Below are 16,511 nucleotides of genomic sequence, written 5' to 3' on the forward strand. Positions count from 1 at the left end.
TGGATATCCAGAGGCGCATGCGATTGTTTCCCTTGAGCGTAAGTTTTCTCCGCAATCATATTGTCTTTCTTGTTATTGTGAGCCATATATCTCTCTCTCTCTCTTCTCCTCTTTCTCTCTCTTTCTCTTAAGTGTTATTGTACTGCTATTGTATTTCATGTGTAGTTATCTGGTTAGGTAGTCTATGTTATATTGGTAGTGTATGACTTGTATTGTATTATTCTTTTGAACGTTCATTCATTTCCTTAAAAGGCGTTAGACCCTTAGACCGGTATTGTGTGTGTTCATTATATTGCAGTGGGTAATAGGAGCGTCTCTATCGCTCAAACAGCTTTAGTGTAAACCAGCTTACACTGTGTTGCATTTTCACCTTATCACTACACAAGGGTTTACAGTATAAGTACATTGTTTATGGTATAGTTATAAAGGTTTAACATTGTGAGCATCAGCGCCGCTTGTGATCTCCTCATGGTCCCAAGCGTCCGCTACGCTCGTAGCATATCATTACGTTAGTAGGCAGCCTATAGCGTGCCTGCCTGTGATCTCTTGGCCGTAAGCGAACGTGACGCTAGAGCGTCTCGACTACGGCTAAGCGATTGTTACGCAACGTGCGTACCCTTACGGTATACCATACGCCAATAGCGTACTGTGTTCTTTCACCTTTTAGAGGGTTTTAAGTAAGATAAATATTAGGCTTTATCAAGGCCCATATGGCATTGGCAAGGGTAGGAGCAGAGGCACAGCTGGGGAACTTCTGAGTGCCTCCTTCTGTTTAGCCCAGCGGCCAGCCCCAGGAAGCAGAGGGGAGAAGGGAGGAGCTGTAGGAGACCTGGGGGCGGGGCAACATGTTGAACAGTGTACTGTCTGAGGAGAGGAAGCTGAGCTAGTATGGAGAGGGGACACTAGTCCCGTGCTAGAGTGGTGGAGAGGGTTACACAACCCCCATTTAAAACCTGAATCTAATGATCAAAGGCTGACAGAGGGGCTCGCTGGTACTGACCATCCCAGCACAGAGCTGCCTGCTACCCACTGCCCTCCCGGTCCTGTGAGTGACTATCTGTCTGGCCATACACTTTATTATATGGCTGGGCGCCTGTCATTTAACGTAGTCCAGCCCCGTTGACACCCCCCTCCCTCCTCGGCTGCCGGAATTACTGGTTCTATTTAAGGAAAGAAAAAGAACGCCACAATCATCTCAGGCAGAAGCAGACTGCAGCCACGATCATCACCTCTAGCTGTACCCCTTCAATCAGCACAGTTCTCCTTCCTCAGATTTATAGCCCCCTGTCTGCCGCTCCTCGGTCCCCCTGGCTTCTCAGCCAAGCCGGCTGATTTAAGAAAACACTGCCCTATCGGCTTCGCTCCGCCCACTGCCCTCCCGGTCCCGTGAGTAACTATCTGTCTGGCCATACACTTTATTATGTGGCTGGGCGCCTGTCATTTAACGTAGTCCAGCCCCGTTGACACCCCCCACCCTCCTCGGCTGCCGGAATTACTGATTCTATTTAAGGAAAGAAAAAAAACGCCCAGCAGACAGGCAGCCTTGCTGGTGCATCGACCTCCCGGTAAACTTCCCGGTACGTTCAATGGCCAATCCGGCCCTGATGAGGGATATTGGGGAATCTAGTACGATGGGGTATAGACGGGGTCCAAAGGAGCCGGTGCACTTTAAATTTCTTCAATTGGGTATGCTGACCTCTCCCCTCTATGCCCCCTCCCACAGGCAGTTTAGAAAAAAAAGTGCCCTCAGGAGAGGATACACATCTCTGCAGCTCCAAAGCTTTTTCTTCAGTTTCTTTCAAACTTTTATTATTTTCGGTATGCTGTTTGGGCAACAGCATACCTGCACCGTTGGAGTTAGGGGGGGATAGTCTCCGGCCTTGTGAGGTGTCAGAGCCACTTCACCGCTGCAGGACCACCGTCCTGAGAGGGTGTTTGTTCAGCGGGGCACTGTGCCTTAGCTGTCGCAATCGCAGCACGCCGCACACCCCTAACAAATGCCTGAAGGTGACGACTGTGGTGAGTACAAGCCGGGGGGCCCTGTACAAAATGGTTTCCAACAGTATTTTGGTGAACTGTTTTATTCTACAGCAGGAAAGAACTCTTTCTGAACCAAAGGGTGAACAGTATTGATTCTTTTAAATTTTTGGAAAAAACAGAGGGGTACCTTCCAAGGGTTATTTTTATTTATTTTTATTTTGTTTCTCTCTGGCAGACAACCTAGGACATTTAAACATCCCAGCCCCAAGCTTGCTGAATAATACTTTAAAACTTAAACACAATAAAGGAATGGTGCTTGATGTGGTAGTGTCAGGAACACTGGAATAGCCCAAACATTGTAAACACACTAGGGATATGCGTTCTCTGCAGCTGAGACTTAAAGTAAATTGCTGGAAGGCTGTAGACAAAGACAGGCACTACAGGGTGGTTTGTAGCAGACTTGTGAGCTGTATACAGAAAAACTCAGGCTGCAAATATTATTGTACAATGATTCAGCAGACGATGGTAAACAGTGTATGCAGAAATATACTGGTGGAAACTGGGATGCTCCTGAACTGCGCTGAGATCTCTTCACCCAAAACCCGCATCAAAAGTATAGAATTTGATGAAAGTAAGGGAAGATGTCCACGTGGCCGTCCTACAAATCTACTCTGCAGATCGCCTCATCGAGCTACCTAAGAAGTGCCCAAAGACCAGGTGGTATGATCCCACGGCAGAGCAGGTAGGTCTGCTGCAGAATAGGCCTGGCGGATAGTCAAACAAAGCCATCTGGCCAAAGTCTGCTTAGTGGCCAGTCCCGTTTGTTATATGGGACAAAGAGAGTATCTGAATTACAGAAGTCCTTTGTCCTGTCCACATACATACTGAGGGCCCTCCCTATGTCCGAGGAGCATCAGGTCAAGGCGCTCAAGTCTGACATTCTATGGGCCGATGCGATGGCGAAGAGGAAGACAGTCTTCCATGTAATCCTGAGTTGAACCACCGTGTCCAAGGGCTCATAGGGGGAAGACTGTAGGGCCCAAAGCACCTAAGACAAGTTCCACGGAGCCACCAGTGGAATGAATGGAGACTACACGTGGAGGATTCCCTGTAGGAATGTCTGTAGCTGCGCAATCTGATGCTGGAAATGGACAGACAGAGTGGAAACCTGTACCTTCAGCGAGGAAAGGAGGAGGCCTAAATTCGGACCCACCTGTAAGAAGGACAGAACCCATGACACATGGAAGGTTCAGGGATTGAATCCTTGAGCCCGACACTACACACAATAGAAATTAAGCATTGAAAAAGAGTAGCATACTCGAAACGCGTCGGCTGAGGACTATTGCCTGCTGGACACCACACCGCCCGCTGTTTGGATTAAAGGTACGACCATTTTTTTCTCCATCTCAGTTTCATAGTTACCGGTTCCTATGCACAGATTTGGCTGGTCTTCCTAAATCCATAATACGGGCGGTGCCCTCCGGCAGCCAATATATATATATTTTTTAACCTTTTTGGATCTTATCATTGTCTTTTTTATAAAAAGAAAATAAATTATGTATTTTTTTAAATTTACCATATATATATAAGCTTCTATCTTCATGAAGAACAAAGATACCTTGATGCGAATGTAACACACACCAACATCGTGAGTACTGGTACGACTTCCTACACTTATAAAGATACCTTTATAGGAGGATATTGCACCTAACGAGTGTAAGTTAGGTACGCTTTGAAGATGTCTATGTAGTTGTAACATCATTTGAAATTAAGATCAAACCCTGATACGAATTTGAAAGGAGAAAAAAAGATACCTTTATAAATTTACCAGCTATCGTTATAGTGTAGGTGGAGGTACGCACTCACTCTAAAAAAAGTGCGCATGATTGAGAGATCTTCTAGCTCCAATCATCATTTAAAGAAATCATTATGTGCTGAGACTTACCAATTATTGTGTAAGCTAGGTATATCTGGCAACAAATTCTATATTGCATAATCTACATAGAACAAATTGGAACTAGAACATAACCTAGTTATTCCAATTTTTCTATTCACATATACCATCCGAAATTCTTTGGAAGATTACCTCCAAAGAAAACAGAAGGAGAAGGAAGACCATCCACAATATCAGGATATCCCGACATCCAGATAAGTATTATCAAACCACTCTCAGCGCCATCCCTCTTTTTCCACTTTTTTCACTGTCTACATATTTCATTTTGGATCTATTGGGATAGATCCGGGATAAAAGTAGGAGGCAGCAGAGACCATTTTGGAGCGCCAAGGGATTCCCCAAACAATCATCTAAAAAGAAATTAAGCATGGATCTCTCTGTGTGTATGCCCCATAGCGATGCGCGGGCCCGCATTTTGCTATCGCCGGTACTAGGTTGGCAGGCACAATCTAGTAGATCGCTCACTTCATCGCTGTGTGAAGTGAGCATCCACCCCCCCCCCCCCCCCCCCCCTCGCTCAGCATACATTGCGCTGTGTGCTGAGCGGTGCGGTGAGATGCGTGCTGAGTGGTCTCTGCTAGATTGCTCAGCACTGATCTCCACGTGTGTTCTTTCTGCTGTGGGGTACACTGGGCTCCACAAGTCTGGACAATGGGGTGTAGAGTAGGATCTTGATCCGAGGCACCAACATGCTCAAAGCTTTGACCTTCTTCCCAAGATGCATAGCGCCGCCTCCTATATCACCCCGCCTCCCAGCACAGGAGCTCAGTTTGTCAGTTGGTGCTGCAGTAAGCAGGCACTTAACAGAGGGGCTGCTCCAAGCAGCCCTGAGAAAAGCTTTTTATTAGGTAAAAAGTGAAGACTTCAAGGGCAGCAGCGGTGGTAAATGTCTTGTGACATTCACTGCTGCAGCTCCAGCTCTCCCCAGCGGCGCTGTACACTCCCGAGCCCTGGTTGCAGAGTACCTACAGCGGAGGCTCCGGTTTTCTTCATGTGAGACACACACGGCTGGGGCTCTCCAGGATCGCGTGGCCGCGCTTCGGGAGGTGGTAAGTGGGTCCCGCTCGCAGGACCCGGTCTTTATCGCGATCCGGCGCGGTCAGTGGGAGGCGGGCCGCGCGCGCTGGCGGTGGATACAGGCGATCTTACTAGATCACCAGGGCATGGGCGCAGGTCAGGTTTTCTCTTAAAACCGATTTTAATATCGCCCACAGTACCCTGTGGTTTTGCCAGCAAGGGGGATAAGGCTTAGACCTGAAGCCCCTCCCCCAGCCCCAGGGCGCCATTTCCAGGAAGTGTTCCTGCCCTGGAGCTGCATCTCTGTCTTTTCCTCACTCCCTGTCAGTGTCTGCGGCGCCATTACTCCTCAGCTCACTGTTCCTGGGACTGCTTGGGCAAATCCTCCTATGTAAAGCCGCCTGGTTATCAGCGCTGTGCCTTTACATGACATTTAAGTATTCTACCTGCCTTTTAGTCAGTGTTAGTAAGAAAGAGTGCATTTAGTCAGGGGTTTATAGTACAATTACCCTGTGATATACATCCAGTTTCTTACTGTGTAGTGTTATATCTATTGACTATATAGCTGTGTAAGCTAGTCCAGTGCAGTATTATTGTCTGTAATAACCTCTGCGTTGTACAAACTGTGACTATTGTGTGTGCATTGATAGCTGAGTGGTGTCCATCTCGTGTCTTTCACTCAACTTGCTATCCCTATATTCTATGACCTGAGGGGGCTTGGTGCGTCAGGTGTTATTTAATATAGGATTTTCACAAAGATATACTGTATTACGTATTTTTCTCTGTGATTTAGTCACCATATCTCTCCTTTATCTCTGCTGGTGCTGACTACACTGTGCAGGGGTTTACACAGCTCCTTCTGTGTCGAAGGCCAAAGGCACGTCCTTTCGCCCCTTTCGTCATTCAGGTAAAGCAAAAGGTCAGGCGTACCATAAGCAGGCCCGCACTTCCAAACCTGGCAAGCCGAATCCCAAAAGAGCCTGGGCTGTCCGTCAGCCAGCAGCCAAGACCGATAAGCCTGCCGCATGACGGGGCGGGCCTCCCCCTGGGGGATCCCAGGGTGGGGAGACGGCTTCTAGGGTATACCCTGGAATGGTTGAAGACCACTTCAGATGCCTGGGTACGGGAAGTCGTCACTCGAGGTTACGCCATAGCCTTCAAAAACCGACCCCCTCATCGATTTTGCCAGACAGACATCCCGTCGGACCAGACAAAGGCAAACACTCTGCATTCGGTGGTACAGACCCTCCTGGATACAGGAGTCGTAGTACATGTGCCTCTTGCTCAGAGGGGCCGGGGGTACTATTCTCCGCTGTTTCTAGTCCCGAAACCGAATGGGTCCTCCCGGCCCATTCTCAACCTCAAGGCACTGAACAAGTTTGTGAAGGTTTCTAAGTTCCGTATGGAAACCCTTCGCTCTATAGTTCTGGCCTTGGAACCTGGGGACTACATGGTCTCCCTGGACATACAAGATGCTTACCTGCATATTCCTATAGCAGTGTCACATCAACAATACCTGAGGTTCGCTATTGGCAACCTCCATTACCAGTTTCGGGCGTTACCTTTTGGTTTAACAACGGCTCCGCGAGTCTTCACCAATGTTATCGCGGTGATGACGGTGGTACTCCGCCGTCAAGGGGTCAGGATACTGCCGTATCTGGACGACTTGTTAATCCTGGTGCAAATTCCCCAGATCTTCTCCTGCGTCATCTGGATATGACGGTCCGGTTTCTACAAGCCCACGGGTGGCTCATCAACTGGAAGAAATCCTCCCTGGTCCCTGCTCAGAGCATGGTGCATCTGGGAGCACTGTTGGACACTCACAACCAGAGGTGGTTGTTGTCTCAGGCGAAAGTTTTGAAACTTCAGGAAAGGATTCGTTGCTTTCTTTCTCGTCCGCAAGTGTCGATACATTCAGCAATGCAGGTGCTGGGCCTCATGGTATCAGCATTCGACATGGTGGAGTATGCTCAATTCCATTCCAGAAGCTGATTCTAGCCAAGTGGGACGGCCTGCCTCACCGGATCAGGTCTCAAATGATCTCTTTGACTCCGGAGGTCCGTCTGTCGCTGCTCTGGTGGCTCCAGGACCGACAATTGTGCAGAGGCTGTCCCTTCTGGATATCCAACTGGGTCCTGTTGATGACAGATGCCAGTCTAAGATGTTGGGGCGCGGTGCTGGAGCAGCACTCCTTGCAGGGTCGGTGGACCAAGGAGGAATCTCTCCTCTTGATCAACATTCTGGAATTCCGGGCGGTCTTCAATGCGTTGAACCTAGCCCAGCATTTGATTCAGAACCGTCCTGTTCAAGTACAGTCGGACAACGCCACCACAGTGGCTTACATAAATCATCAAGGCGGCACTCGAAGCCGTTTGGCAATGAAGCAAGCCTCACAGATTCTACGTTGGGCGTAACGCCATCTACCGGCCATATCGGCAATATTCATACCGGGAGTCCTGAATTGGGAAGCGGACTTTCTCAGTCATCAGGACGTGCATGCCGGCGAGTGGGGCCTCCATCCAGAAGTGTTTCAACTCCTCGTGGAAAGGTGGGGTCTTCCAGATGTGGATCTGATGGCGTCTCGACACAATCACAAGGTTCTGGTCTTCGAAGCAAGGACAAGGGATCCTCAAGCAGCATTCGTGGATGCGCTGGCAGTGCCGTGGAGGTTTCGGCTGCCGTACGTGTTCCCTCCGGTGTCACTCCTGCCCAGGGTAATTCGGAAGTTCAAGCAAGAAAAAGGAAGTCTGCTTCTCATAGCTCCGGCGTGGCCCAGACGGCACTGGTTCTCAGATCTGCAAGGCCTATCGTCAGAGCGTCCACTTCTACTTCCACAACGCCCAGACCTCCTCGTTCAGGGCCCCTGTGTCTACCAGGACCTAGCCCGGCTGTCTTTGACGGCTTGGCTCTTGAAGCTTCCGTCTTAAGAGCTAAGGGTTTTTCTGAAGAGGTCATTAAAACTATGTTGCGGGCCCGGAAACCGGCCTCTGCTCGGATTTACCATCGGGTCTGGCATTCCTACTTTGTTTGGTGCGCATCTAACCATTATGACGCTTCCAAGTTTAGTACAGCCAATCTTTTGGCTTTTCTACAGCAGGGCCTAGATTTAGGCCTGCGTCTGGCCTCCCTCAAAGTTCATATTTCTGCCTTGTCGGTGTGGTTTCAGAGAAAAATTGCGACTTTACCTGATGATCATACTTTCACTCAGGGTGTGTTGCGTATCCAACCTCCCTATGTCCCGCCTGTGGCTCCTTGGAACTTGTCTGTGGTTTTGGAGGCGTTACAAGAGTCTCCATTTGAACCTCTTGGTTCAGCTGACCTTAAGTGGCTTTCCCTTAAGGTGGTGTTTCTGTTGGTTATTGCCTCTGCTAGAAGAGTGTCGGATTTGGGTGCCTTGTCTTGTAGTTCCCCATATCTGATTTTTCACCGTGACCGGGCGGTTCTTAGGACTCGTCCCGGATATTTGCCTAAGGTGGTTTCTTCGTTCCACCTTAATCAGGAGATTGTGGTTCCAGCTTTTGTCTCTCCTGATTTGTCTCCCAAAGAGCGGTCTTTGGATGTGGTACGGGCTCTCCGTATCTATGTGAAGAGAACTGCTTCTATTTGAAAGTCTGATTATCTCTTTGTTTTGTTTGGATTTCACAAACGTGGATGGCCTGCTCACAAGCAAACCCTGGCCAGGTGGATCAGAATGGTGATTGCGCATGCTTATGTGAAGGCTGGTCTGTCAGCTCCTGTTCACATTACGGCCCATTCTACTCGGTCTGTTGGACCTTCTTGGGCGTCCCAACGTGGTGTGACCCTTGATCAATTGTGCAAGGCGGCTACGTGGTCCTCCGGGAACACATTCATAAGGTTCTATTCCTATGATACTGCCGCTTCCCAGGATGCTTCCTTTGGACGCCGGGTTCTTGTGCCCGCTACAGTGCGTCCGCTCCCATAAGGAACTGCTTTAGGACATCCCCATTGTCCAGACTTGTGGAGCCCAGTGTACCCCGCAGCAGAAAACGAGTTTTATGGTAAGAACTTACCCTTGTTAAAACTCTTTCTGCGAGGTACACTGGGCTCCACATGGTGCCCACCCTGACGCACTTAGCTTCTTTGGGTTGATATGGCATTAGCCGCTGACACTTCTCTTGTCGTGAGAGTGTGGTGTATGTGGCTACTAACCGTTGTTGTCTCTTTTCCTACTACTGCATTGGGCTGGTTAACTAAACTGAGCTCCTGTGCTGGGAGGCGGGGTGATATAGGAGGCGGCGCTATGCATCTTGGGAAGAAGGTCAAAGCTTTGAGCCTGTTGGTGCCTCGGATCAAGATCCTACTCTACACCCCATTGTCCAGACTTGTGGAGCCCAGTGTACCTCGCAGAAAGAGTTTTAACAAGGGTAAGTTCTTACCATAAAACTCATTTTTTTTGTTATTCCCACTCCCTTTCTGATAGTAGGGGCAATTAAAAGTAAATGTAAACAATTTGTTCTCCGTCCCTTCAGCATGCAATGAGTCCTCCACCTTTTACCTGGACATCTTTTGCTACAAGAATAATTAGCGCATTACACGACATCCTTAACTCTACTGTAGATGTCGGTAAATACAAACTGTGCATCTACTCAGAAAAATGTGTTAAGTAATGGGAGATGTTTCAAGGCGGTATGGAGTGCTTGTTGGGGTTTTTTGAGTGGGTAGCCTTTTTATCCTTAAGGTCTAGTCCATCTGTTATTTTGAGTGATTATTAGTGGTTGTAAATAGTGCTACATACTGTAATTACCTTTAAAGCTAAGATATATTTGTGAACGCAGATCGAATTTCTTTTTGTAACAAATATACGACATATGGCTTCTGTGTGTGTGGTATGGTTACAGTTGATATTAATTTACTATTTACAGGTGGGCGGCAGTCTGGTGCTATTTTATACAACTCTTTTGGCATGATGGGGACATCTAGCACCAATGAGCGTAGTGGACTGCTAAAGTCTAATGACTCCTCTGATTCACCAACTGGAAGTGGCTACAGCACTGATGTATCTGACGATAACATTCCATGTGATGGTGTAAGTCCATCTTCAGATATCAATGGAAACTCAGTGTCTGAAGAACAGGTAAGCAAATACCTTACTTGGGTGATTCTCGAGAAAGTGAGCATAAAGTCCTATGCATCACACGCATTTAAAAAAAAATTCCTCTTAAACTGGTCTGTTAAAGTGTTGTTTTTATATGAAAACTTAATAGCTTAGTAGCAATGCCTTACACTAGAACTTAAGACCCACTAAAATCTTAGTGTTTTGGAGAAGAATGTCGTTTGAATTTGTGTAGCTGCCCCGTGCATCATAGAGAATCGCCCACTTGTTATATTGTTTGCTTGTAAATGAGCACTAAATATCTGAATACAACGGTATATGAAATATTATCATCAGCATTTCCATTTGCTTTCAATATATAAATTATATCAAGATTGACAATGGGATTCCTTCTCCCTTTACTACACTCTTTATTCTTGCTCCCGCTACTTGTAATCTCTGCTCATTTACTGTAATGGTGCTGGGTATTGTGACCATTATTAGAATCCACAGAATAATGAATTGTGAGGTTATTTTCCTAAGATGAAACTTCTCTTTTAATGGCTTGTCAGACAAAGAAACATCGGGTATAGTACTTCCTTCAGGACTTTGCCACTTTAAAGTATTCAGTATGTTCTACAAAACCATCCTTCACAAGACAAATTTATTTTTCTAACCAAGGCCCACTGGTTTATACTCCCTTCAGACCGCTTGAACCGAGTTGAACCCCGGATTTGTGCATGGGTCCTTCCTGCGTGTGACTCGGCGAGACCCCTTTCAGACAGGCAGCCCGATCTGGCAGTATGCCGAGTTGGTGGCGTCACTATCGCTGTGTGCGGAGGTAGCGCTCGGAGATGAGATCTCCAAACGCCTCCTCTTCCTATGGTGTGAACAGGTCCCGGGTCGCATCGACCCGGCTAGCCCATTCACCCCGAACTGCGAGCTGTGTTGAACACGTGTTAAACCGTGCTCGCTACCAGAGTTGAAATACCGGGTTTGACCCGGATTATTTAAACTGGCCCCTTTCAGACTGTGCCACAACCCGGCTTGCTGCGCGCTCGCGTGCAATATTGCTGGCGGTCTGAAAGGGGGTATTACTGATTATTTGCTGAGGGAGCATTGAATAATAAAACCCCATTATTTACTTGACAGATGGGAAAGGTCTTAGATTTAGAGACTGGGAGTAACATGTGGTCACCTTCTAATTGAAGAAGTGTGGGTTTTTTCCCTACGAAATACAGAATTTTACTTTACAGTGTTACTTTATATTGCAATAATGGCTTATATGTATTGTAATATGTTCTTCATTTCTGTATTTGAGTTAATTAAAATCTGTGCAGTTTCTTTATAGTTTGTTTCTACAGACACTGACCATTAGCTAACTTTGAATTTTACTTTAAAGGATGAAGGTGTTGAGTCAGATGATTTGAAAAAAGAGCTTCCGCTGATGCCTCCTCCTCCAGACTCAAGCAGCATGAAGCTCACTATTAAGGAGATTTGGTTTAGTTTTGCAGCCCCCACAAATGTACGATCTCCAGCTCTTACATTTTCCAGGTTAGTTCAGCTGTTTTGAGGATATGGTTGATGTAAAAGCTACAATATCTTATCTGCTTTTTAAATGATATATGGTGTAAAGTAGGTTTAACGTAAATTACACTAGTTAAACATATTAACACATTCAAGAAGTAAAACCTTCTCCATTGCTCATACTGACCACTCATTTAATAGAGCTTCTAAGAATCTTTATTTGGTGATGTGACTGCATGAAGACGAGGCCTGTTGTGATATTGTTATAAAAAGATAATGATCCGATCATTGCACTTGAGTGACCACTTACTGGATTGTAATTTATTCATGGTCAACTAAATGTAAATTTCTGAGAAAAATGTTGATTTTTATTATTCAGGCAATTAAACCTCCTTAGCACTGCGACTCCAGCAGTTGGTGCATGGTTGGTCCCAATTGACCAGTTAAAATCCTCTCTGAACAAGCTGGAGACGGAGGGAACGCTAAGAGTCTGTGCTGTCATGGGCTGTATCATGACTGAAGCATTAGAGGTGAGCAGAGTGATCCGTGCTGCTTATTCTACATTTGTCTGAGGTGTGAGGACTCTTGGGAATGCATGTTCTAAAGATTGATTTCGATCTGAAACCCGATAGATATCTATCTAAACCGATCAATATTGATGTTGTGTTTCAGAAGCTAAACTGCACATCTGCTGTCACTTAATCACATCTTCGACCAGATTATTTTTAAATTAGGCTTTAGTGAATTTACCCCTTGGTATCTCTACTATGGCTGCAGTCAATTACGTTTTAGACTTCAAAGAAGCACATTCTGCTGTAAATATTTTTTTTGTTTTACTTCTTTAGGTAAATGTGTGTATATTTTATTGCCCTTTATGCCACACACACTCTTTATGGACTAATTCAGACGTGGTTGGAGAGTTCGTTGCTGCAGCAATGCATTGATATGGTAATGCAGCAGGTGGCGTCTGGTATAAGAAGAAACATCTTGCTTGCATTAGTGATCTGTACTGCGTCCTAAGACACATAATCGGATCACCTGCGACACCATGGGGTTGCGCAAGTCATCCGCTGTAGTTCCTACAAAGAAGCCAGGAAATCGTTCTTCTGCTACTGACGCCGCAGGACCTATACTACACATGCGCAATGTGCCGGACATCGGTACTTTGCTACATGTGAAGCTTCGGCATCAGGACCTGAATCAGGCCCTTAGTCATTATTCTTTCATTATCTGATTGTGATGTAGAATGGCACATTAACATAAAATTAAATGCGTTGCATGTTTGCTGCCATTAAATGACCATTGTGGTTACCATTTACTTGTACTCGCTATTTCTCTGGCTGGGTCCACAGGATAACATTGGGATATGGTTGAGCGACAGCGGAAATGGCACCAACACGGTCAGAGCTTTCTGGCCTCCCAGGATGCATCGGGGCCTTCACCATATAGTCCCGCCCACTGACTCAGTCAAATCAGTTTTTTGCTTGGTGCGGCAGGAAGCCGCATGGTCACAGGGCTGCTCTTGATAAAGCAGCCTGAAGCTTTTATTATTTTATTTTTATAGACTTACCTTTTTTGAGCGACTTTTCTTAACAGCGTCTTAAACGCATACTGGAAAAAGTCGCTCCAACAACTCCCCACCGGGTCGCAACAACGCTTACCTTCGCGGTAATAGTCTCGACGGGCGTCTGTGTCGGATGTTCTAGCAGGTCCAGCAGACGTAACCAAGCTGTGGCCGGAGCATGGGGGGGACGGCAAGTCTATGGATTTCCTCTTACTAGGGGGGTCTGGACACAGCTACACTGTATTGGTGGAGACTACAAACAGTGTGTTGATGCGCCGAACATCTCGAGTGCGAAAGCGCTACACTCCAGGGATCATAGGTGCCAGGACTAGGTAGAGGCCGCAATCCTTAGAGTTTAAGTCAACAGGGGGATTCAGACGCTCTCCTGGCCGCCCCTTCTCCGAGTTCATGACCAGTTTCCGTGCGTCTCCCGTCCATGAACTAAATGACCTCACTTCCGTCTCAGACGCTACCACGAGGGTACTCGGTCGCAGCTTAGACGCTGCGGTTGTGTACACTAGAGATCCCGCCTAGACCGAGTCGCAGGCCTTAGCGTCTGCATACACGTGGAAGTCGCTGAGCGTCCGTGTCCATCAGTGAGCGACTGTGTCCGTTATCAGGAGCGGTAGTGTACATCAGTAGCGTCTGAATCCACTCAGCGTCTTACGAGCGCATTTGCTTGGATATGGAAGTGTGTTGTGTCTCCCTATATCCTGCTCTCCAGAGGAAGGGTATACAGTACTAAAAATTCTCTCTACTTGTTAGTATGAATTGTTAATTTTTAGTACCTATTGCATATGAGATCTGTATATTACTGTGTTTTCTGCATGTTATGTTGAAAAAGAACCAGTTGAAAACAGAAGTACAATTTTCCTACTTATTTATATGTTGTAATGGGGGTTGTATTCTCATATGACAATGTCTAATTCTTTAACATGCGACTGACTGCTAGTATGAGTGCTGACTTTTCTGTGTAACGTCAGTCCTGTTCTGACCCTCAATTCAGGTGCACTGTGGTCAGATTGATTTCACTTCTATATACTCATATATAGGTGATTTTCAGTCACAAATTGTGTAGTCATTAACAGGTTATTACCATGTCTGTGAGCGTCAAAAGTGACGAGGAGAATTTATCAAGCACTCCTACAGCCCTAACATGCTTATATTGTAAGACAGGGAGAATTGGTATGGCCCAATTGGTCACTTACAAGGGCCTGTGTGCGAACTGTTTTGCTTTTCAGCAAAGTAAAAAACTGGAGTTGGTTCAACCACCAACAGAGCCACCATGGAATATGTTCGCAAAGACTCTATCTTCAATAGCGGACAGGTTAACTCCGGTCGCACCACCTCAACGGTTATGTTACACTATTAACCCATACATGCAGCTCCCTTCCTACGGCTTGGTTCCAGTAGTCTCTACAAGCAACCAAGGGACAGGTAAGACTAAGACAGATACGACTTTGTGGCAGACTACACAAGATGATACAACAGATGATGATACAGTATATTCAAATACTCCATATGATGATCAGTCGCAGAGTTTTAGTTCAGAAGATGTAGCTGAACGTATTAATGCTGTAAAGGCTGTTCTCTCTTTGGAAGAGCCTGCCAAGACAGTGTTAAAATCTAAAGCACCTGTGTTTAAACGAACAAAATCAGTGAAAACTGAATTCCCAGCGTCAGATGAGCTGACGGAAATGATGGATGAGTCTTGGGCGACGCCCAGTAAGAAATATAAGATTCCAAAAAGATGGAATTCTTATTATCCATTTCCAGCTGCGGATTGTTCGAAAAGAGAAGTTCCTCCAAAAGTAGATGCACATGTTCTGCGACTGGTGAATAAATCTGCTTTACCACTGTCGTCTACCTCACTAAATGATGTCACAGACAGAAGGGTAGATAGCTTTTGAAAAATGTATTTTCTCTAGTATGAGCAGTGGTAAGACCTGCTATGGCTTCGGCCTGGGTAGCAAAGGCAATGGGCGAATGGATAGAGGAACTAGAGAATGACATCTCTTCTACTAGGGAGCAAGAGTATCATTTAAGACAATCTGCCCAATACTTGGAAGAAGCAGCAATTGATATGGGTACAGTTGCTTCTAAAGCTTCAGCCTTGACAGTAGCCGCTCGCAGAGCAGTTTGGCTACGTACCTGGAAGGTAGATGCGGAGTCCAAGAAAGAATTGGAAGCATTGCCTTTCATGGGTAATATATTATTTGGGAAACCATTATCTGATATCCTAGAATCAGAGGCTGAGTCAAAGAAGGTCAGATTTCAGGCTACTTATAACCCTAAGTCCAAGGGTTCAAAGTTTCGCTCATTTTGTTGGCAAAGCGAAAGCTAAAGAGGAGTCTAAGCAACCCCAGTTCAAAACCAGGGGTAAGAAGCAGTGGGCTAGCAAAAAGCCAGCTTCCAAGCCTGAACAGAAACCATCAGCCTGAAAAGACGGGCCTCCGCCTGGAGGATTCCAGGGTTGGGGGCTGACTCCTTCATTTTGCGCACATATGACAGCAGTCAACAACAGATGCTTTGGTGCAGAAGGTGGTATCTCAGGGGTATGGGTTCCCATTCAGGAGGCAGCCTCCTCAAAGATATTTTTGCACCAGCCCATCTCGTATAGAGTCGAAGGGCAATGCCCTGCAAGAAGCAGTCCAAAAATTACTGCAGTCTGGTGTGATTGTCCCAGTACCTCCATCACAAAGGGGACAGGGGTTTTACTCCAATCTATTTCTGATCCAGAAGCCAAATGGGTCATATCGACCAATTCTCAATCTGAAAATGTTAAATACATTTGGATCCGGAAGTTCCACATGGAGACGTTACGCTCCATAATGTTGGCTATGGAACCGTGAGATTACATGGTATCTCTGGATGTACAGGATGCTTACCTACATGTGCCTATAGCACTGTCTCATCAGTGTTACCTCAGGTATGCCATCCTCCAAGAACATTTTCAGTTCCAAGGCTTGCCCTTCGGGCTAGCAACAGCACCCAGGGTGTTTACGGCAGCTTGTCTGCGCAAACAGGAGATAAGAATATTCCCATACCTCGACGACCTGTTAATCTTGGCACATTCGCAAGATTTACTTTTGAGCCATCTTCAACAGACAAAAGTTTGTTTACAGAGAACACGGGTGGCTCATAAATTGGGAAAAGTCGTCTCTGAATTCGTCACAGCGGATGATTCATTTGGGTGCCATATTGGATTCAGACCTACAGAAAGTTCTCTTACCAGAGAAGAAGATAGTCAAGGTGCAGGTCATGGCTCAGGAAGCGTTGCACGCCCAGACAATGTCAGACAATGCAGTAATGCGACGGTTGGGTCTGATGGTATCAACCTTCGACATGGTGGAATATGCGCAATTCCACTCGAGACCATTGCAACACCTTGTTCTGACCAAATGGAACGGAAATCA

At 46.4% G+C, this 16,511-nt stretch overlaps 1 protein-coding gene across 12 annotated transcripts in view; it reads left to right on the forward strand.

The window, feature by feature from the left end:
- The window catches only part of BLTP1 (bridge-like lipid transfer protein family member 1), a 705,550-nt gene that overhangs the window by 376,152 nt on the left and 312,887 nt on the right, over window positions 1–16,511 (forward strand). For all 12 annotated transcript variants that reach the window (XM_063920260.1, XM_063920265.1, XM_063920266.1 and 9 more), the window contains exons 36-38: window positions 9,835–10,046; window positions 11,407–11,558; window positions 11,911–12,061. In XM_063920260.1, the coding sequence (XP_063776330.1) occupies window positions 9,835–10,046; window positions 11,407–11,558; window positions 11,911–12,061 (515 nt within the window). The remainder of the gene's footprint in view (window positions 1–9,834; window positions 10,047–11,406; window positions 11,559–11,910; window positions 12,062–16,511) is intronic.

Source organism: Pseudophryne corroboree, chromosome 1, assembly GCF_028390025.1.
Source record: "Pseudophryne corroboree isolate aPseCor3 chromosome 1, aPseCor3.hap2, whole genome shotgun sequence".
In the NCBI taxonomy this organism is placed as follows: domain Eukaryota; kingdom Metazoa; phylum Chordata; class Amphibia; order Anura; family Myobatrachidae; genus Pseudophryne; species Pseudophryne corroboree.